The 24,474-nt window shown below is 35.4% G+C and overlaps 1 protein-coding gene across 1 annotated transcript; it reads right to left on the bottom strand.

The window, feature by feature from the left end:
- Positions 1–110: 110 nt before the first annotated feature.
- Positions 111–24,197, bottom strand: LOC132543907 (DNA-directed RNA polymerase III subunit RPC8-like). Its single transcript, XM_060207458.1, has 7 exons — positions 24,068–24,197; positions 22,707–22,803; positions 22,213–22,299; positions 21,604–21,667; positions 19,479–19,565; positions 10,088–10,199; positions 111–912 (listed from the first exon to the last, which is right to left on the bottom strand). The coding sequence occupies exons 1-7, from the start codon at positions 24,176–24,178 to the stop codon at positions 859–861; spliced, it is 612 nt and encodes a 203-aa protein (XP_060063441.1). The 5' UTR covers positions 24,179–24,197; the 3' UTR covers positions 111–858.
- Positions 24,198–24,474: the final 277 nt, after the last annotated feature.

Raw genomic sequence — 24,474 nt, 5'->3', positions numbered from 1 at the left:
TTAATAATGTCTACCTCCATCTCTAGTCCAGTTTAATAATGTCTACCTCCATCTCTAGTCCAGTTTAATAATGTCTACCTCCATCTCTAGTCCAGTTTAATAATGTCTACCTCCATCTCTAGTCCAGTTTAATAATGTCTACCTCCATCTCTAGTCCAGTTTAATAATGTCTACCTCCATCTCTAGTCCAATTTAATAATGTCAACCTCCATCTCTAGTCCAGTCTAATAATGTCAACCTCCATCTCTAGTCCAGTTTAATAATGTCTACCTCCATCTCTAGTCCAGCCCAGTAATGTCTACCTCCATCACTAGTCCAGCCCAGTAATGTCTACCTCCATCACTAGTCCAGTCCAATTAAGTCTACCTCTCTCTAGTCCAGTACAAAAATGTCTACCTCCATCTCTAGTCCAGTCCAATGAAGTGTACCTCTCTCTTTAGTCCAGTCCAATGAAGTGTACCTCTCTCTTTAGTCCAGTCCAATGAAGTGTACCTCTCTCTTTAGTCCAGTCCAATAATGCATATGTCCATCTCTCCATCTCCAGCTGAATAACATCTACCTCTACCTCTAATCCAGTATTTTTTTTTGAGTTCTGAGGTTCTATCTTTCTTGTCCTTTAGCCTCTCACTGAGGGATTTATTTGTTGTTTCAGGAATTTTATCTGTCCTTGTTGAGTATATGTACCGGTAACATCTAACTGGATGTCCAAGTGCCCAGTATTTTTTATACAGTATCAACGTCCTGTGATTCAGCATCTTCTGTTTTGAAACAAGTTTGATGTTCTTTTCACATTTCAAGCAATCCATATTCAGAAGCTTCTTCATGGAAATTCCTGCTACAGCTCTGTTTCAGTAATCTCTACCCTGTGTTCCACCACGACAGGAGACCTAAGCCAGGCTCGCTGATGGTTCCCTGTGAACACACAAATCAATCCTGTTTACAAAATCTACGACAACATAACAAATTACTCATCCCCTAATGATTCAATATTTTCATCTCAACCTGTCAAATATTGTCTGATTTAAACACATTCCATAACTTAACTCAAATAATGAACACAATATGTGTGTAAAATGGTGGCAGAGTTCAATCTAAAACAGAAATTGCCTGCAATGCAAGATTATACTATGTTAGTAAATACATGTACTTAAAAAATGTGTCATAGATTCATTGGATTCTGTGCACCATATACTGGAATGATGTTGGCCTGTGTGGTTCAAAAACAGGTTCATCAAACATTTTGTGTCTTTAAATTTCCAGTTTTAATGCTCGATTATGCTGGATGTCCCACCCCTATCATTACATGGCTATGGTAATTGTATTTTAGGGAGGTAAACAGATTAGCCAGTACACTATTCTACCCTGATGGACAGGCTGTCGTGTCCTGTGTGGCTACAAGAAATAAAACCTACAATTTGTCAGGTTGTACGAATCAATATCAAGAGAGATACATGAAAAGATGCCTTCAGACAGGAGAAGTGAATTCACAGAAACTGTAAGCAATAGAGTATAATTACTTTTTGGAGATCTAAGTAATTGAAACACTTCAGATGTGCATGTATAGTAACCATTAAGATCCCCTTAGCATTTGCCAAATCTTTATAAACGAGTACACATTCCTTTAAATCAGGATAAAACATACTGTTTCCACGGAGTTTAAAATCTCAAAAAGAGTTGCTTGGAATTCTTCAGCATCTGTAATTTAAGTATTGACCAAGAAGCAATTCCACCTAATTTGAGACTGACAGTATCCGATTATTTTACCGAAAACAAAATAGCTGTTGATGTGAACCATGTCGGAGATATCTCCTGGGTATGACAGCTAGGCTCATCTCTAGTAATTCACAATATCAATGCTATCAACATAATGATATCAAATACCAAGAGTATTTCCAAGTATCAGCCAAATCTTCATCAACTTTCTTTAATTATCAGTATCAGATCAGAGAAACTAATAACAATAGAGTTAGTGCTCCCTGAATATCAAATTAAAGACACGACGGCTTTTATTCCTCACAGAATAAGCTTGAAGGGAGCAACAGAGAGTTCTTCCTGGTTACCAAGTCATACTCACTGTTTCACAGTGTATCACTCATCAGTGTACTTAAAAGTGATATTCAAAATTATACAATATATACAACATTACACAATTTACCAATGATAAGTGAAGAAATTAAAGCTGTATGTGATTTTACACAATTTACCAGTGATTGGTGATTAATTTAAGGCTGTATATGACACTTACACAATTTTTGCAGTCATTTGTGATACATTTTAAACTGTATGTGACATCTGCAATTGTTGGTCTTTTTTTAAATACTTTGGGCTGTATGTGACATAATTATGCAAATTTTGTGTGATTTATGGTGAATTTATAACTTTACAAAATTTGACATTATAGACTTTAGTTCAAATGGTGTATATACAACTCTACACAATTTACCTGTGTTGTGACTATATATAACACTACACAATTTACCAGTGTTGTGACTATATACAACACTACACAATTTACTAGTGTTGTGACTATATACAACACTACACAATTTACCTGTGTTGTGACTATATACAACACTACACAATTTACCAGTGTTGTGGCTATACAACACTACACAATTTACCAGTGTTGTGACTATATACCACACTACACAATTTACCAGTGTTGTGACTATATACAACACTACACAATTTACCAGTGTTGTGACTATATACAACACTACACAATTTACCAGTGTTGTGACTATATACAACACTACACAATTTACCAGTGTTGTGACTATATACAACACTACACAATTTACCTGTGTTGTGACTATATACAAAACTACACAATTTACCAGTGTTGTGGCTATACAACACTACACAATTTACCAGTGTTGTGACTATATACCACACTACACAATTTACCAGTGTTGTGACTATATACAACACTACACACTACACAATTTACCAGTGTTGTGACTATATACAACACTACACAATTTACCAGTGTTGTGACTATATACAACACTACACAATTTACCAGTGTTGTGGCTATACAACACTACACAATTTACCAGTGTTGTGACTATATACCACACTACACAATTTACCAGTGTTGTGATTATATACAACACTACACAATTTACCAGTGTTGTGACTATATACAACACTACACAATTTACCAGTGTTGTGGCTATACAACACTACACAATTTACCAGTGTTGTGACTATATACAACACTACACAATTTACCAGTGTTGTGACTATATACAACACTACACAATTTACCAGTGTTGTGACTATATACAACACTACACAATTTACCAGTGTTGTGACTATATACAACACTACACAATTTACCACTATATACAACACTACACAATTTACCAGTGTTGTGACTATATACAACACTACACAATTTACCTGTGTTGTGACTATATACAACACTATTTACCAGTGTTGTGACTATATACCACACTACACAATTTACCAGTGTTGTGACTATATACAACACTACACAATTTACCAGTGTTGTGACTATATACAACACTACACAATTTACCAGTGTTGTGGCTATACAACACTACACAATTTACCAGTGTTGTGACTATATATAACACTACACAATTTACCAGTGTTGTGACTATATATAACACTACACAATTTACCAGTGTTGTGACTATATATAACACTACACAATTTACCTGTGTTAAGGCTAAATATGTATCTATATATACTGTTGAGGCTAGATTTAGGGCTTAAATACAAAATTTGCAGCTGACCGGGAGTCTTGCACTTTTCCCCCAAATTCTTCTCATTTTACTCAGGTCGTGGAATACTCAGGCCAGATGTAACACTTACTATGATGATTTCAAGAGATAATCAAGCTATGACTTAAAGACAAATTTAGTTCATAACTGCTGATACGAACTTCCTTCAAAAATCCTCTGGGTTAAGAACTCAGAAAGCTAATAACAGAAATAGATTTTCTTTAGTTTAATGCATTTATTAATGTGAAGAAACCAAAAAAAAAAACAAATCTGATTCTGTCCAATGTTTGATGTGGCAGTAACCAATCCAAAGACCATTGTTAAACCATACATTGATGGCCGTGTCACAAAGACAGGGCAACATTTATTGGCAATGTTTAGATAAAATTTGTGTAATGGATCTGTAACATCATATTCAAGTACTTTGTACAAAACATCACAGCATATAATTGATAAATTTCCAATAATAACATCATGATGAATATTCCAAGGAAATACAAATAATGATGTCATGACTATTCATGTGTCAAGCGATTCAAGTACAGGAGCTGTGTCACCCTTAATGGACAGTGATATAAAGCCTCCACACACCCACACACTTATTCCAATAGACAGAAATAGAAAGTATTACAATAACACATCATGTGTGGACAACAACCGCCGGAAGTGAGGGATAAGCTGTAGCTTTAAAACCCCTCAGTTACTTCACATGTCAATTTATTTCTGAGAAACAGGATGTCACTTTCAAAGCAAAGCCACTTGTAACCATGTATCATTCTCCAGTTTCAGGAAATGTTACAGGAGACCAACAAGGTCTCTGGGCTGAGGAATAGGTCAGGAGAGTGATTTTTATATCCTTCAATTATGGTCTGTAGCACCTTGAACTGACATTCCACCTCCACATGGTAGGCAGTTCTGACTGCATAGTCAGTCCTCTCTACTTATCCTTAGCAGGCTTGCTTATGTGGCCTGGTTCCAATAAATTTGAACTTCAAAAACAAAGCTATTGGTACTATGGTCGACATTTCAAACCCTGCCTTACTCTTGTAAGGGAAATTGCTGTGCTAGCTCCGGGTCATACATTTCAAATAACCCTTCCAGGATCATCATCACCCATGTCGTGCTTTTCAACTAAACCCTATTGGGCAACTGTGGAATCTTGTTTTCCAACTGCTGATCATTATCATAATGCAAGATTTTTGTTGCCCTGGACAAAATGTGAGACTTTTTAAAAAAAAAACTTAACATTGATGTATAACTCTAGACCTATTGCTTACACTTCTGATATACCTACGTGGTCAACTGTCATCTCTTCCCAATATCACTTTTTAAGCAATTGTGGCTCTAATATCAAAATAGGTCTGTTAGGCAACAGTGGCCTCTATATCACTATAGCTGTTGCCTGGTAACAGTCATCTTTCCAAACAGTCCTTGTTACGTGAAAATGGCAATACTTCTAGACCTTCCAATTTGGCTCTGTCTCTCTTGTCAGACCAAAACACAAGCTGAATGGCATAATAGACTACGGATGTTAGTGAACATAGTCACCATGATTGGAAAGTAGCTAGGTTCTCTAAGCATTACTGTGTAGACGATAAGAAACTGTAATTTGAATGACAGAACTACTCTTAATGATCCTTAGGCTACAGAAATAACACCAGGAGCTATTTACCTAAAAAGTCCTAAAACCTAATGCCTCCTTTTTATCATTTTCATTACTGGAGCACTTCAATATTGAATAAATGATATTAGCTTTTAAGATGACAGGGATGGTTAACACCACTTGATTAAGCTTGGTGTTGAAGTGAAGGCTTTGACAGTTTGGCACAGGGCTCTGGAGAGAGTGACAGTTACATGTTGGTAGGTTATTTACTGTATATGACACTGTTACATCACAGCACTAATTACAAGTCTGTTAAACCAATTACACTCATGTAGCAGACACATCATTAAGCTCCATCTTATGTATTTCAGAAGGACAAGACAAGGTAATGAAATTACATAAGACAAAATATTTCTATTTTCAAATGCATTTAGAGCTATTTATGGTATTTCTGGACCATTCAACAATGTGGAAAGAAAACTTGTTTATATGAAAAATGTTATCAATGAGTAATAACAAGGAAATAGTAACATGTTAACAGAATCTTTATCTGAAGTCTAATCTGATAAAATCAGGTCAAAGTTTGACCAAAAGAAAGATTTATTAAAAAGATTCCTGAAAAAAGTACAAAGATAATAAAACCAAGTGTTCCTGAAGGGTATGTGTCTTCTGCTTCAACCACAACATCCACTGTGTAAATGTTTGTCAATAAAAGAATGTAATGCCGCATTTCAAATGAGAAAATGGTAAACAACAATGGAACCAACAGGCAAACTTATGTGTATCAAATATGTTCATCTTCATAACACACAAAGAAATAGAATATTTCTCAGTGACATCACCGTGAATTCAGACGGTAAGACTTCCCAATAATTTTCACCAACCTCAACTGATGATACATTGGTTTAGGTTAAAGTTCAAGTAGGTCTTAAAACCAGGTACAGTAAATCACTTATAATGCTTTTAATTCAGTTTACACTTCTGTAGGATTGGTATATACTTAATCATACAATCACAAACAAATATGCTAGACATATATTCCTTTCAGACATCTTCAGAACTTTGTACTTTTAAACGACATCCCGTATTGCACACTGCAGAACTTCACAGAATGGCATCAATCAAATGTACAGCTATAGGTCAGAGGTCAGAGGTTGAACATGTGTGCTGCAATAGATGTAAATCCCCAATGCTTTTTCTGTGTTCGAAAGGTGCTAAAATATTTAGCATAACAGAAAAACATGCAAAAACATCTAGTTTATTACATTACAAAATAAACAGTAGGAAAAATGCCAAGGACATATCGCTTGAATGACTTCTGTATAATTAGTGTAAACATGTTACAAAGCATAACATTAAACACTGTACAATACATCTGGCCTATTTAAGTCCTGTCGTCTAACTGTACCTTGAAAACAATTCTCTTCAAACAGAAAAGCATGTTTTAATTCACATTTTGTTTTGTCTTCATACTAGCCTATACTCTTGTAAAATTCAGTATGGACACAAAATATCAAATGTTATCAGACTAATATGACTTATAAAGCATAGCCATATTTGCCTATATAGAAGCTTTCAAGAGTTCATATGTCTTACAGCTCATCATTCGCATATTCAAAGTTATTTCTATATAAGCAGTTGTAAAATCATATATTCACAAAAAATAACTGCAGAGGTGAGTTCACAAAATAAAATATTCACGAAATCTAAAAGATTTACAGTATACAGAAGGCCAGTACATCACATCCTCTTATAACCAGGTAAGGCCAGTACATCACATCCTCTTATAACCAGGTATACAGAAGGCCAGTACATCACATCCTCTTATAACCAGGTATACAGAAGGCCAGTACATCACATCCTCTTATAACCAGGTATACAGAAGGCCATTGCATTACATCCTCTTATAACCAGGTATACGGAAGGCCAGTACATCACTTCCTCTTATAACCAGGTATACAGAAGGCCAGTACATCACTTCCTCTTATAACCAGGTAAGGCCAGTACATCACATCCTCTTATAACCAGGTATACAGAAGGCCAGTGCATCACATCCTCTTATAACCAGGTAAGGCCAGTACATCACATCCTCTTATAACCAGGTAAGGCCAGTACATCACATCCTCTTATAACCAGGTATACAGAAGGCCAGTGCATCACATCCTCTTGTAACCAGGTATACAGAAGGCCAGTACATCACTTCCTCTTATAACCAGGTATACAGAAGGCCATTGCATTACATCCTCTTATAACCAGGTATACGGAAGGCCAGTACATCACTTCCTCTTATAACCAGGTATACAGAAGGCCAGTACATCACTTCCTCTTATAACCAGGTATACAGAAGGCCAGTACATCACTTCCTCTTATAACCAGGTAAGGCCAGTACATCACATCCTCTTATAAACAGGTAAGGCCAGTGCATTAAATCCTCTTATAACCAGGTATACAGAAGGCCAGTACATCACTTCCTCTTATAACCAGGTATACAGAAGCCAGTGCATCACATCCTCTTATAACCAGGTATACAGAAGGCCAGTACATCACTTCCTCTTATAACCAGGTATACAGAAGGCCAGTACATCACTTCCTCTTATAACCAGGTATACAGAAGGCCAGTACATCACTTCCTCTTATAACCAGGTAAGGCCAGTACATCACATCCTCTTATAAACAGGTAAGGCCAGTGCATTAAATCCTCTTATAACCAGGTATACAGAAGGCCAGTACATCACTTCCTCTTATAACCAGGTATACAGAAGCCAGTGCATCACATCCTCTTATAACCAGGTATACAGAAGGCCAGTACATCACACCCTCTTATAACCAGGTATACAGAAGGCCAGTACAACACATCCTCTTATAACCAGGTATACAGAAGGCCAGTACATCACTTCCTCTTATAACCAGGTAAGGCCAGTACATCACATCCTCTTATAACCAGGTATACAGAAGGCCAGTGCATCACATCCTCTTGTAACCAGGTATACAGAAGGCCAGTACATCACTTCCTCTTATAACCAGGTATACAGAAGGCCATTGCATTACATCCTCTTATAACCAGGTATACGGAAGGCCAGTACATCACTTCCTCTTATAACCAGGTATACAGAAGGCCAGTACATCACTTCCTCTTATAACCAGGTATACAGAAGGCCAGTACATCACTTCCTCTTATAACCAGGTAAGGCCAGTACATCACATCCTCTTATAAACAGGTAAGGCCAGTGCATTAAATCCTCTTATAGCCAGGTATACAGAAGGCCAGTACATCACATCCTCTTATAACCAGGTATACAGAAGCCAGTGCATCACATCCTCTTATAACCAGGTATACAGAAGGCCAGTACATCACTTCCTCTTATAACCAGGTATACAGAAGGCCAGTACATCACATCCTCTTATAACCAGGTATACAGAAGCCAGTACATCACATCCTCTTATAACCAGGTATACAGAAGGCCAGTGCATTAAATCCTCTTATAACCAGGTATACAGAAGGCCAGTACATCACTTCCTCTTATAACCAGGTATACAGAAGCCAGTGCATCACATCCTCTTATAACCAGGTATACAGAAGGCCAGTACATCACACCCTCTTATAACCAGGTATACAGAAGGCCAGTACAACACATCCTCTTATAACCAGGTACACAGATGGCCAGTACATCACACCCTCTTATAACCAGGTATACAGAAGGCCAGTACATCACATCCTCTTATAGCCAGGTATACAGAAGGCCAGTACATCACATCCTCTTATAACCAGGTATACAGATGGCCAGTACATCACATCCTCTTATAGCCAGGTATACAGAAGGCCAGTACATCACATCCTCTTATAACCAGGTATACAGATGGCCAGTACATCACATCTTCTTATAACCAGGTATACAGAAGGCCAGTACATCACATCTTCTTATAACCAGGTAAACAGAAGGCCAGTACATCACATCTTTTTATAACCAGGTATACAGATGGCTAGTACATCACATCTTTTTATAACCAGGTAAACAGAAGGCCAGTACATCCTTATATACTGACAAATCACATACTGTGCCAGAGGGATATACTATTTAATGTTTAAATATGACATGCATTACATATTCTCAGGAAAGGAATTTCCTGACCTTGATATGAATAACTAAGAGAAGGTACTTATTGAAATAGACAACCATGATAAGGGAGGTATTGTATGTGGTGAGAGATATCATAGCTGGGGAACGCTTTTTGTCTCATGGCATCATAGGCAGGCCAAAATTATAACAAGCAGAGATATTGTTTGCCTTCAACATATACTATAAGGTAGGATAATGTTTGACCTTGACAGACAATATAAAGTAGGATGTTTTATGAATCTGGCAGAAATTACAAGGCAAAATATCGCTTGACATTGCGGGACATTATGAGAAAGGAGATTGTTTGACAATGCATATCATTTGACCTTGATACACATTGCAAGGTGAGACACTACTTCACCTTGACAATCATTACAAGGTGAGATAGTGTTTGACCTTGATTGATGTACAATGTGCATTTGTTGGTTTTATCACCCAGTGAACATCCAGAGTCATTTACAAGGTCAGATATTGTTTGGCCAATAAGTAAATCACATATTTTTTTTTTATAAGGGAAGATAAAATTTGATTTAAAGAGGTTTGATAATGTTACAGAGCATCTTAACTGATGACATTGCAGGGATCAAATGAAAATGGATTATAACAGATCTCACCACAATAGTGTAGGGTGCCTTCTTGACTTCTGTGTCTGCTATTTCCTCTCCTGCTGCATTTTCTGGACTTGAAGGCGTTGTATCTACAAATATCTCGTCAGAAACACGAAATCTGAAAAATTTAAATATATATGTTTAGGACTACATTACACAAAACTGTTAACAGTTTCCTGACTGCTTAAGACTACATGCCTGCAGCATTTGTGTTATTTGATGAAACATTCTTGATGTAAACCTGACTTTTATCATAACTAACAATGGTCTTACGAAGTTTGCTTCACTACTATTCTGTTTATAATTTACAGCTTTACTCACACTTTTTCATTTCAAACAATTAAAAAGTAAATAAAAGAATGAATGCTAAGAGAAGAAAAGCAAGATGTGTTAATGAAACACTATGCCCCCAGTTGCAACAAAATTTTGAAGTGGGACATTAAAACTGTAGTGTGTTAGGTATGTGCTAATTGCATGTACACTTTGTAAAATGCATGTGTCTTCATTGTGTTAGTTTTTATTTATTTTTTTTTTCAACTTTCAAATGAAAGGTCTTGACACAAGGAGCACACATGCAAAATATGAAATGCATTACCTCTTATGATGCAATAGTTATGGAAAATGTTCAAATTTTTCAAATGTAGGTCAAAGGTCACCATAAAGGTCACATGGCAAAAATTGTTAGTACTATTTGGAAAGGTCTTGTCAAAAGGAGCACACATGCCAAATATAAAGGTCATACCTCTTATGGTGCAATAGTTATAGGCAAGGTTAAAGTTGACAACAGACTAACAGACAACAAAAACAATATGCTCCGAATCCAGAGGAGTGGGACTGGTATTTACCCTACAGTGTTACAGTGTGTTACAGAGGAGGAGTGGGACTGGTATTTACCCTACAGTGTTACAGTGTGTGTTACAGAGGAGGAGTGGGACTGGTATTTACCCTACAGTGTTACAGTGTGTGTTACAGAGGAGGAGTGGGACTGGTATTTACCCTACAGTGTTACAGTGTGTTATGGTGCAATAGTTATAGGCAAGGTTAAAGTTGAGAGGAGGAGTGGGACTGGTATTTACCCTACAGTGTTACAGTGTGCGTACAGAGGAGGAGTGGGACTGGTATTTACCCTACAGTGTTACAGTGTGCGTACAGAGGAGGAGTGGGACTGGTATTTACCCTACAGTGTTACAGTGTGTTACAGAGGAAGAGTGGGACTGGTATTTACCCTACAGTGTTACAGTGTGCGTACAGAGGAGGAGTGGGACTGGTATTTACCCTACAGTGTTACAGTGTGTTACAGAGGAAGAGTGGGACTGGTATTTACCCTACAGTGTTACAGTGTGTTACAGAGGAAGAGTGGGACTGGTATTTACCCTACAGTGTTACAGTGTGTTACAGAGGAGGAGTGGGACTGGTATTTACCCTACAGTGTTACAGTGTGTTACAGTGGAGGAGTGGGACTGGTATTTACCCTACAGTGTTACAGTGTGTGTACAGAGGAGGAGTGGGACTGGTATTTACCCTACAATGTTACAGTGTGTGTTACAGCGGTGGAGTGGGACTGGTATTTTTCCCTGTAGTGATACTGTTTGAGGTATAGAGAATAAAAAACCCCGTGTGTACACAGAGTTTCAACACAACCTCCCACTATTGGCCATGGCAAAGGACACTTTACTGAGCAATAATTAACCTCAGGAGGTTTCATGTTATATATGTTTGATTACACCTGCTACATCTCTTGGCATTGGGTCAGTTGTGAAAGGGTAGACAAGAGGGCTAACTTGTTATAATTACACTGAGGTGGTGTGAGGTACACTATCAAAACACACATCAAACCACTATAGGACTATTCAGCAAACATTGCCATCCTGTGGTCTATGATACTGCATTCTAAGAGAGAAAATCGGTTAAGTACCAAAAGATATGCAGAACTGAACTTGAGTGTTTCTCAAAATTATTTATATTAGGTTGAATTTTCATTGTGAAACTAGATTCACCGTCAAAGTGAAAAAAAAACCTGTTGCAGAACAGCGCGACTTGCTCACATATCAGGTTGTCAGTAACAAATGGAAGAGATATATTTTGGCATTAGTGTATTGTCTATTGACATATTCCCAAACTTAATACTTTGTAATGAAATTTGTTTTGACAACCTGCCAAGTTAAACCACACAGGAACCCTGATTCCAATCATAAAATCGTGTACTAATGTCTTTCAACACATTGCACTAAAATCTCAACTATCAGATTGTGTCAAAAAACAGGCTTTCATCCCTTTATAAACCTTGTAATCTGACCCTGGGAATGGACAGTTTAACCCCACAGGGATCCTGATACAAAACCTCAGTACCCTTGTACTATTATAAAGTGATGCGTAAATGTCTCTCAACACTTCTTTAAAGAAACAAACCAAAAATTACAAGAATAATACATTAAAAGTCTAGAACATTTTTATATGAAAAATTTATTTGGTCAGTAAGCATGTTTTTCTGATTTTACAACTGTATCAAAGAGGTGACAAATTCTGTTCACCCATCCAAAAAGGTCTCCATAAAGAACTGACAGATGTATATATATATATTTGATTGTGTGATTTATTTACTTTTCTCTCTAGATATATCCTTTATATCTCATATTAAGTCCAGGTTTGATAAAAAGCCAACCTTTCTCTATTTGCTGTTACGTAGATTTAACATTAAACACTAATTTGTGATCTTGTAAAAGCCCCTGACAGTGACTCAGAAATAATGTGCTAGCCCATGGGGGTTTCTTCAAGATAAATACGGTATATGAATTATTAACTCTGGAGTTATATTCACAATACATTAGGAATGTAAATTATTAGGTAGTAATAATATTTACTGATGTTATCAATCCCATTTTGTTACTGGTTTGGCTATTTTTAAACGGTATAAAATAATTTGGTATTTAATATATTGAAGAAAGCTAATGTGTATGTGTTACCAAAACCAGTTACATTACCGAAAGGATGATATACACGAAATAGCATCAATAATGAATCAAAATAATAGAGCTTGTTCTAAAAATACTCAATAATTTCTTATCCCAACATATTGGTATAATATCCTGAATTCTTAAAGCACAAGTCTTACGGATATTAGATATTGTAATAAATAACTTGGGAGAGCTCCATTACATGTAATGAGGAAACAGACAGATGAAATAGACTTCTTCACCAGCTTGAGGAAATACCTAGTACGTACAATTCTATTTAATCATGATCTCCTAGTTAATTAACGTAAAAAGTCTTGACATTTGAAATGATATCAATTCCAAGTGAAAAAGAACCTCCTTCAGGTAAGATTTCTTTGATACCGTTCAGAAATAAAAATTCCTTAGGTATGCCATTTAAATGTAACTCTAGGAAAGTAATTATGTACATGAACATATGTAGTGGTAACATCATTGTGCTTGTTGCCTGCAGCTAATAGGAAATTTTTGAAATAATGATTTTCCATCCTCCACATCTTATAAAAGCTATATCTTTAGAGAGATGCTGAGTGCCTGGGTAGACTGACAGACAGCTACACTATAAACCCTTCCTTCCAATGTAATAGGTTTATAGCTCTCTAAGAGATATTTATGGAAACTAACCTTTCAATAATAAAATGTGTCAGTCATTAAAATGCTCTACACTTTTACTTTCCTGCATATTCTACCAAGATTTTGAGCAATTAGTTCCCCTAACACCTACAAAAGGCAGTTTTTTGAGCCAATTTCCTATAAACAAAATGACTGGCCAGGTAATATTGTCCCAGTATATTTGAAAGTCCTGCCATAAAACCTAAATCATTTCTTTTTTTTACCAGCTTCAAGAATACCATAAGACACATCTGTGACAACTCTTTATTAAGCTTAGACAGAAAACAAAAATCTCCTGAATTCTACATCTCGGTGGTCTACTAAAATAATTCCCTCTTCACTAATCTACTTATATCTACTTAAAATATGGAAGCAGTGGCTGACAGAAATCCATGGTAGTGAGCATTCAATTCTGTTACTTTCCAGATCACACTGGTTGCAAGAATTGTTTCTGAGATCTTTCTATAATCATTTCAGGATGAGTTTTAATAATTTAGACTATCATGCTTCACATAGCTTATGTCCAGCTATAAATAGATTCTATCTGATTTATACAGTGAGAATATTCAGTTGTTTTATTTGAGAAATCATAAAACACCAGCGTGGTCTCACGCTAAGAGGGATTTATAGAATCATTTAATCTCTTTCGGCTAAGATGGGGGCCTCAGGCTGAAGGGAAATCTTTTTTAAGTTGACTAATAATAAGGCTTGCAAATTATTTATCAATGTAAAAATCTTACCCAAAAGGTGGTGATCTTCAGCTAGCTTCATTCTATACAATTATAGTATGTTGATATTAACTATTTTAATGGCCACTGTTTCCTTTAGGATGATAGAGAACTGGACTAATCAAATATACTTTATTTCCCCTATTTGGCAGCCCTTCTTTCCCCAAGGGGCCAAGATCCACTGCTTACACAAAAACGATTCCCTGTCAGCTAAGAATACTTCATACTAACCTTGGGCAAAGTCCAATCATATCTAAAGGAAAAGCCCCACAGGCCCCAGGAGGCCAAGACCCACCATTTATAAAATAAATTGTTCCCCCTTCCCCTAAGGAAGCTTCTGACAAAATTTGGTCAAAACTCTGTAAATTGTTTATGTCTAGTAGTGATTTTTAGGAGTTGAAAGAAGGATGGATGGACAACGGATGCCATGATATGCTAAAAATGTAATAAAAGAATAGAAAATTGCTTTAAAACATGTTTGGCTTCATTTCCTTTTGAATCTGTAACAATGATCATAGCTGATTGTGAAGTAATCAACAATGTTTTATACCATATTTGGCTTCCTTCATAGACCAAATAAAGGTTCATGTTATACAGAATCAATAGCTTTGATAAAACAACTGTTTACTAGCATATATCAGTCAATATGTCCTTTGGCAGGAAATCAGACATTTTACAAGATGTCTGTTTGTTGTATACCAAAGCTGCCAATTTTCCTACACAAAATGACAAGGATCTTGATGAGAACACTAAACAGTGTCTTTAAAGGGACATTCTGCCCAAGTTAGGATTTCATACGATGCTTTTTGAGAAAAATTGAACAAAAACATCAACTAATGATCTTGTGGAAATCACATGACTCCATTCCCCCAAAAATTCACCTTTTGTCATTTATTTGAGGAAATTCCATTTAGGTCTAGCTAGATCTGTTTACTGATGTTCATGCTGCCCTGATGACGTCACAACAGGTTTGCTCCTGCGTAATACACTGTAAATGTTGCCACACTTATTTTTCATACAGGAATATCAATATCTGTTAGTGTCATTTCAATGTAGTTTGTGTTGTCATGGACAAATATAAAGGGGACAATGTCTTTTACTGATATACTAACTCTCTCGCCCTACATTCTAATTTTGTACTGGTCAGGGGTTATTTCCATCAATTTCCCCTGTCCGAAGTCATCACACGAAGGATATTTTATAGCTTATAATAATTTGAAGTTTTAAGAGATACATTTGAAAAATGTATGGTGCTACAAAAAATATTTGCAATTTTGGCGGAATACCTTTAAACATGCATGACCTTACAATAGGATGATCACATCAATATACAAGATATTTAACTGTAACCATCACTAAACATTGATTCCCAAAATAAATGCGCTACATGCTTTGTTAATTGTCTCTAATTATATCTCCTCTGTTTATGAACACTTGTATAACCTATCTGACCCTCCTTATATATAACTTCTATACATCTTCTTCCTTTTATCTGACTAATCTCCTGCTTTATACCTGTACCTGACCTCTATATACATGAGTATATGTCCTGCATGACCTATATACAGTCGAAACTTGTTATCACAAAATTTCAAGGGACTGCAGAAAACATTTTGACTTATCTGTATTTCGACTCAAAGGAATTGCACAATATGGTTAACGATATCAGTTTCCTGAAAGAAGTATGGCTACCACAGCATGCAAAGAGCGTAGTTTGATCTGATATTTGAAATGGCAGTCAATAAACAAATGAATCTATCCTACTTTCTCCTCTTATTGTTTATTCATGCAAAGAGTAAAACATATAATAACAGTTCCAACGAAATGAAGTTGTACTCACATTGTTCCATCCCGCATACGTGTACAATACCCTTACTGACCAAGCATATATACATCATATATTTTACAGAATGACATAAAACAAAATTTAAATTTGCTTTTGATACACTACAAGAAACGATGTATGAAGCCACAGATCATATCAATATGACTTTATTCTTAATAAATAAATGTATGAAAATTCGGCACTATGAAGTTTTTACCCCTTACAGAAAACATTGTACAAACACTTGACTTAACACACACAGATATAGACTCTATCAAAGAAAAATACTTTCAGCACTTCATTGTCCACACACAAAGTGCCTGATCACAGTCCTTTAGTTAACAAGTTTAAAATATGTTTCTTTTGGAATTGTGGGGTTCAGGATTTCGTCAAAACGTTTGTACTGGTTTGATGGTTTTGTTTTTATCATTCCTGAAGATGCACACAACCAAGCTAAATGTTTTCATGTTTTGTGTAAATGCGCTATGACACTAATTAAGAAGCAAATCTTTAATTGGATAATCAAACTGGTAATTAATCTTCAGTGACCAAGTGTTGTATGTACGATGGACAGATACGCCATAATTTGACATGTGTTATGCACAGATGACTTTCTACTCAGGTATTGATTGATTTCGTCAGAAGACGTGTCGATGTTTTGACAAAAAACATTTTCAACTAATGTCTTTTCCCTTGCTTTACAATCATCCAATCTAAAAATACGAAGATATAGAAGGGAAAATTTGGGACTTGAAAATTATTTCGTCTCAAATAGAATTTCGACTCCAGAGATTTTGAGACAGTGAGTTTCAACTGCACCTGAGTGTATGAATTAAGTGACCTCTATTTACAAGACTGTACATAGGCAGATGAAGAGGGGTCATACCCAGTGTATGCCTCCACCAAAAATGGATCAAAAAGCTAATTTTTCCAGGAATATACCACTTTAACAAGAGGTCCCTAGGGCCTGTATGGCTCACGTTGTTACAATGTTATACATGCTTATAGGTTGGGTATTTTAAATATTTCCAAAATAAAACTCAGTCACTTAGCCACTTTGACGGGAAAGACCATTGGGTAAATTCTTATATCATTACTCTTTCTCTTTTCATTCCCAGTAAGAGTTTATATGGTTATCAGGTTGGTATCTCAACTATATCTGCAAAGCATGCTACATACCGGTATACAGGTATAAATTGTGATGTCACTCAATTATGTACTGCTAACTGTCACCCGAAGTTCTAACAGTGAAAATGTAACATCTTTTGTCAATTATCAATTAAATTTCCTTGCATTTCCTCAACTTCAACATTATACATATATGTCTTAACCTATATATATATATATATATACATCAACCTTATACCTTGATGTAGATCCTGTGTGTTTGACTGTTAATATTTGAATAGAGCTTGGTATTGTCCATGAACAAATTTATGCAACACTCTATAAGCTCTAGAGTAATATAAGAAGTCACAAGATATTGAAAAAATTTATGGTAAAAGAAAAAACAAAATAATAACTTGTCCTGAATACAAAAGGCAAACCTAGGGCACTAAGTTGATAAATACAGAAAGATTTGATGAGTTGACTGGAACAGTTTTACAGCTGTAAACTGGAAAGGAAAGTAAACACTAATTTTGTGGGTTTTTTTGGCTATGCTTCCATGGTAACACAAAAAATGTAAAAAAAGAAACGTTGCTAATAGAAAAAGGCACAACTAGGGCACTAACTTAATATATACAGCAGGTTTTGTGAAGTTGAGTGGAATGGTTTTGAAGTTGTAGCCCGGTAAGGAAAGTTAACACTTATTTTGTGTTTCCATGGTAACAGAAAAGATATGAAAAATGAAATGTCATCAAAAGCAAAAGGCAAAACTAGGGCACTAACCTAATACATACAGAAAGTTTTGATGAGTTGAGTGAAATAATTTTGACGTTGTAGCCTGGAAAGGAAAGTAAACACTAATTTTTTTTTTTGGATATGTTTCCATGGAAACACAAAAAATTTAAAAAATGAAATGTTATCAATAGTAAAAGCACAATGAGGACACGTACTTAATATATTCAGCAGGTTTTGTGAAGCTGAGTGGAATGGTTTGAAGTTATAGCCCAGGCAGATGGATGCACGCATGGAGCCCAAATTAATATTCCCGACAAATTTGCTACACCAAGGGTCAATTCTTATATAACAAATGTGTTTACTTCTTGATGCCAAGCAATTATATACATACTGTTATGAGGAGGGGAGTTCAACTGTTTCAAAGATATCACCCAGAAATGAAGTCCAGAGGAGTGGGGACATACCCAAGTGCCAGTTCTTAGATTGTGAATGTATTAATCTCTTGATGCCCATATGGGTGAAATCCAATCATTCCTACAAGAGCTTTTTAAAGAACTAGCAATATTCTCCCTTTTGGGCTCCGCCCTCAGGCCCTGGAGGGCCATGACACAATATTTATACAGAGTATGTTCCCACCCCTAAAGATGCTTCTGACTAAAAATTATATGACCCACCTGCCCTATATACCTGAGTGTATGACCTACCAGACCCTTATACCCAAATGTACAACCTACTTGACCTACATACAGAAGTGTATGACCTACCTTACCTACCTAAGTGAAAGACCTACTTGACCAATATACCTGAGTGTTTGAACTACCTTACCATTACATCTGAGTGTACCACCTACCTAACCTATATACCTGAGTGTATGACCTACCTGACCTACCTAAGTGAAAGACCTACTTGACCAATATACCTGAGTGTTTGAACTACCTTACCATTACATCTGAGTGTACATCCATAATCGAGCTATATCAGTAAGTGTATACCCTATCTGACTTATATAAATGAGTGTATGACCAGCCTAATCTATATACCTGAGTGTACAACCTATTTGACAACCTATCTGATATATATACCTGAGTGTATGACCAACCTAACCTATAAACCCAAGTGTACAACCTATTTGACATATATACCTGAGTGTATCACCAACCTAACCTATATACCCGAGTGTACAGTCTATTTGACATATATACCTGAGTGTATGACCAACCTAACCTATATACCCGAGTGTACAATCTATTTGACATATATACCTGAGTGTATGACCAACCTAACCTATATACCCGAGTGTACAACCTATTTGACATATATAACTGAGTGTACAACCTATCTGACATATCTACCTGAGTGTATATCCTATCTGAACTACATGCCTGAGTGTTTTTACCTACCTGACCTCCTCTCCTATATCCATGTACAGATCATGTTTCTCCTCTTCCATTTGATACTCCCAGGCCCACAGCTGTTCCTTATCCACACTGAACATCAGTTAGGGAAACATGACAACCTTTAAGTGACCGGTAGAATCAGAGTGTCACCTGTCCAGGACCATAACTACACTCTCAATTGATCATCACTTTATTTCATCACTTCGTACAAAAGTTGTAAAGTTTCAGCAATTACATAAAAAAGGGAAGTGAGTGAAATTTTTTTTAAACAATTATACAGATTCCTAGATAAGCACAAGGAGAGTGGCATTATCCCTCCCATCCATCTGTTGATGTAAAACCCGAATATGATATATATCAGTATAAAATTTGTGATGCAACTCATTTATCACCTACTATCACCTGAAGACTAATACAGTGAAAGTGTTTGTGCAAAATGTAATGTCTTCTTTCTTCAATCATCAATTAAATTTCAGTATAAGTTGATATAGACTTAAATATATCACACATCAGATTATCTACTTTTAAGTTCATAGTTTCAAACTTATAATAAATTTGATGGATCATGTGACCTTTAAAAAATACTGGTTGTATTTTTACATATTAAATCAAGTAATATATATTAATGTCATAGTGACTTACAGTCTAATGGCAGGCAGAAGATTCTGGTTTCTACCACTTGTTGTTTCTAAAATGTGTTTGTTGAGAATAAGGAAAAACTATTCAAGGTAAACATAAAATGTTGTAACACCAGGGTTCTTCAAACTTGAAACAGTGAACAGCAACATTTAATATCCAAGAGAAATTATTTCAAAATATGTAATGTTTATATTGAAAGGTTTTATTCTTGATATAGCAATGGGAGGATTATCTTATACATACATGTAGTACTTATTGGTTCCTTTGACGGGCCCTGGCCTGTAATAGTGTCTCAATTAACCGATCTATACAGTATTTATACATGTATTTGTTGGCCGATTCTGATGTAATTATCAACAAACATCATAATGTTGTACTTTGTTTTGTATAATGAACAAACAGAAGCAGAAAGTGAAACTTTTAAAAAATGTATTAACGTTTGTGTATCCTCTCACGTCAATACTACATCAGTAAAAATCATGTATTTTCTGGCATATAAATAATGTTAATATCCATTCTAATCAAAATCTATAAAGTCTGAATTTTTTGTTAACATATTTGTTGAATTGAATCTGAGTCAGAAAATCAGAGTCAGGCTCCTAGTAAAAATCGGAACTTATTTCTCACAAGTACATGTAACTCTGTGTAATCTTGTGAGAATCATTATGAGCTTGTGTGTTTGTGTGGTCAGCCCTTAACATCAGTTCTCACTGAAGTTTGACAAGCTGGGGGCATTTTACACCCTCTGTTCTTAGTAAAAGTTAAAATCATGTAGACATGAAATATTGAATCCCCACCGAAAAGGGGAGATGATATGAACTTGATAAAGAGTGAAAATTGTATTAATGTATACAATTTTGTTAATTTAGGTTAACATACTTGAAATCTTTGACGGGAAAATAGAAGGCTGTATGGTATGCATGATGCAAAAGAGAGGTACAATTGACTTCAGCATACACCATACAGTATTTTATGACCAGAACAACTATAAACTTTGGTTATTTTACAACAATCATGAATTAAGCTATAAATTTACAGCTACCACTCTTGTTGTCCTTGACTGAAGTGTGGAGAAGATTTTACTGTGAAAGGAAGTCGGAGGTAACACTGGGTGAGAGGCTTGTGTGTTACTACTGAACCATCTGACCATCCAATTAATAGAATCACATGCTATAATTTCTGTTTTATTTATTTATATATTTATTTATTTATTTACTATTTATTTATTTATTTACTATTTATTTATTTATTTATTTATTTATTTACTATTTATTTATTTATTTATTTATCTTAAAGGCTTAAGTTTCTGTTGATATCTTTACTTTAAATAATTACACAAATCATAGGCACATGAACATGTGTAAGGTTCTTATAACACCCATCCCTTAGATTACTGTCTTTCATCAAGAAGATAAGTAAAACTGTACATTAACAGGACTATAAGCAGTATGACAGTCAGTCACTGTAGTATGGTGATCCTAAAGGATACAATCTTGATGGATGTTGTAGGGACTCTGCTGGAATGGTGATGTCATCAAAGAAACCCATTGTCACTGTAATAAACAAAAACATTGAATACACTGGTGTGTGTTTAACATCAGCTACACTGGTGTGTATCACTGCTATTCATTATCCTGTTTATCCAATAACAAGTCCTCAACTGGTGAGTCTAGCTACATCTTGCTTTAAGTAGAAATACTAACAAATGCTATTTTATTGTATCATATCAAGCCCTTCTCCTAACTTTGAATTATAGAATCTATATTTTGGCTTGCTGGGCTTATTGCTAGACAAAAACAGTGTTTTTCCCCATTCATTATCAAAAGTCAACTTTCTACATCAGCAATATATAATGTAAATCCATTTCCATATTTTAAGACAAACTGCTCTTTTTTCTTGGGGGTAAGATTGTGAATTGTTTACTTGTTCTAAAAAATGTTTTTATTCTAATTATTGGTCTTCCATGTTTATTGTTACCTTGATTTTTAAGATAAATTTTCTTATCACCACTACAACCTTTAACATGACTTAAATCATCAATCATTTTGTCAAAATAAATATTATGTAAATATAATTTCCTCATCCTTTCAAATCTTACCTTGAACACTTTCTTTGCAACAACTTTTTATTTTGCCGATGAGAATCTCGTCAACGAATGGCCTAAATACCACAAAGTGGAAATGTACTGAAATAAAAGGTATAGTGTTACAAGGGAGATAATTCTTATCATTTTGTTTCATCACATGTGCAGAAGCATCAATGACCCATGAAATAATTCGGAAATAAGTCTCAACATTTTTTATTGTGCTTAATCTTTATTTTAAGTATGTTTGTGCATTTAGAAATGTTAAGGCATGAAGTCTTTTTCAATGTTAATATCATTTACTGTAATATTATCTACTCAAATTGAGACACCATTTTCTGAAATCTAAATCACATGATTGCTCTGCTTTCCAGGGATGGCAAACATCTTGTTTGTGTGAGTGAAGTGATGTATGGCACATTAGAGTATGTGGAACAAAAAGTTATAAATACATTCTAGACTGTTTTCTATCAGGATGTTTAAAGTAAATAAAAATCAATGTATCTCACCAACAGTATGTGAAGCACCATCCCCAGGGAATATAAAGCTTTCATCTAGTTTGATAATATCCCAGAGAGTGACACACAAGCCAACATTGTGGACAACCTGTAAATAAAACGATAATATCCCAGAGAGTGACACACAAGCCAACATTGTGGACAACCTGTAAATAAAACGATAATATCCCAGAGAGTGACACACAAGCCAACATTGTGGACAACCTGTAAATAAAACAATAATATCCCAGAGAGTGACACACAACCCAAAATTGTGGACAAGGTGTAAATAAGATGATAATATCCCAGAGAGTGACACAGAACCCAACATTGTGGACAACCTGTAAATAAAACGATAATATCCCAGAGAGTGACACACAACCCAAAATTGTGGACGTGTAAATAAAATGATAATATCCCAGAGTGTGACACAGAACCCAACATTGTGGACAACCTGTAAATAAAACGATAATATCCCAGAGTGTGACACAGAAGCCAACATTGTGGACAACCTGTAAATAAAACGATAATATCCCAGAGAGATACACACAACCCAAAATTGTGGACAATGTGTAAATAAAACGATAATATCCCAGAGAGTGACACAGAAGCCAACATTGTGGACAACCTGTAAATAAAACGATGATATCCCAGAGTGTGACACAGAACCCAACATTGTGGACTACCTGTAAATAAAACGATAATATCCCAGAGTGTGACACAGAAGCCAACATTGTGGACAACCTGTAAATAAAACAACAAAACTCTCCTCCAATCAAATTAAACAACAATTACAGTGTAACTGAAAGTAATGATAAGAGTTTGTGTTCTCTTAATGATTCAACATCTGTAAAATAAACTGTTTATTCAGCTTCCATGTATATATCCTGCATGTGTAGTAACAGGAGGGGAAGGACACAGGATCAGCAGTTATAATACATTTGTCTGTTAATCATAGAATTTGCCAAAGTAACTTCTATCTTTAAATGCTTTGATTATATATGCTTAGATTTTACATATATTGTTCCTGTAGCAATGAAATAACCTTCCACACATATTAAGCATTTATCTTAATGGTTATGATAATTCCTGACATTGCCATCTCTAATCAACATAACATTTTATGACCAAGAGGAAATCAATTTCATTTCTTAGCGGTACCAAACACAAAGGAAATAATATCATCAAGGCATCCTTGTTTTGTAGTAAATCTTTAGATCCAATTTCAAAAAGATTGTATATAATGCCCAGTATCTTAATGAAACTATTTGGCCAGCTTCACTATTATTGCCTTTTTACATTATATGCAGGTTTATACAACTCCACAAAGCCATTTAATACCAGCATGATTCACCCTTGTGCAGTATACACACCTTGTTTGCAAATTTTTTGTTGAGAGTTTCTACTACCGCATCATTGAAGTTTATGTGAAAAAGCCAAGGAGGAATCCTCACAGTATCTTTCATCTCAACCAAAACAAACATTCTCTTTCACTTGGTAGAGATTGGTCAATCTGAGAATAAGAATAAAAAAATAGAAGATAAATAATACAAGTATGATAAAGCAGAGATTAACAAAACTTTTAATATCTAACACTGAACTCTAGTACATTTATGCTTATATAATAATGTTTATGTGATATTTAAACTGTCACTCAGTTTGTTCCTGGGAACACTCAAATTTATAACCATGATCTTACATTGGCACTATTTTATTCCCATCCAATGGACTACAATGTAGATTGTAGTGGTGTTTAGTTGAATGCCAATTTAGTTTCCAG

Source organism: Ylistrum balloti, unplaced genomic scaffold (assembly GCF_031769215.1).
Source record: "Ylistrum balloti isolate Yb309-2 unplaced genomic scaffold, AGI_CSIRO_Ybal_v1 Utg369772, whole genome shotgun sequence".
Classification (NCBI taxonomy): Eukaryota; Metazoa; Mollusca; class Bivalvia; order Pectinida; family Pectinidae; genus Ylistrum; species Ylistrum balloti.
The sequence above is the reverse complement of the archived record's forward strand: the minus strand, read 5'-3'. Positions and strand labels throughout refer to the sequence as shown.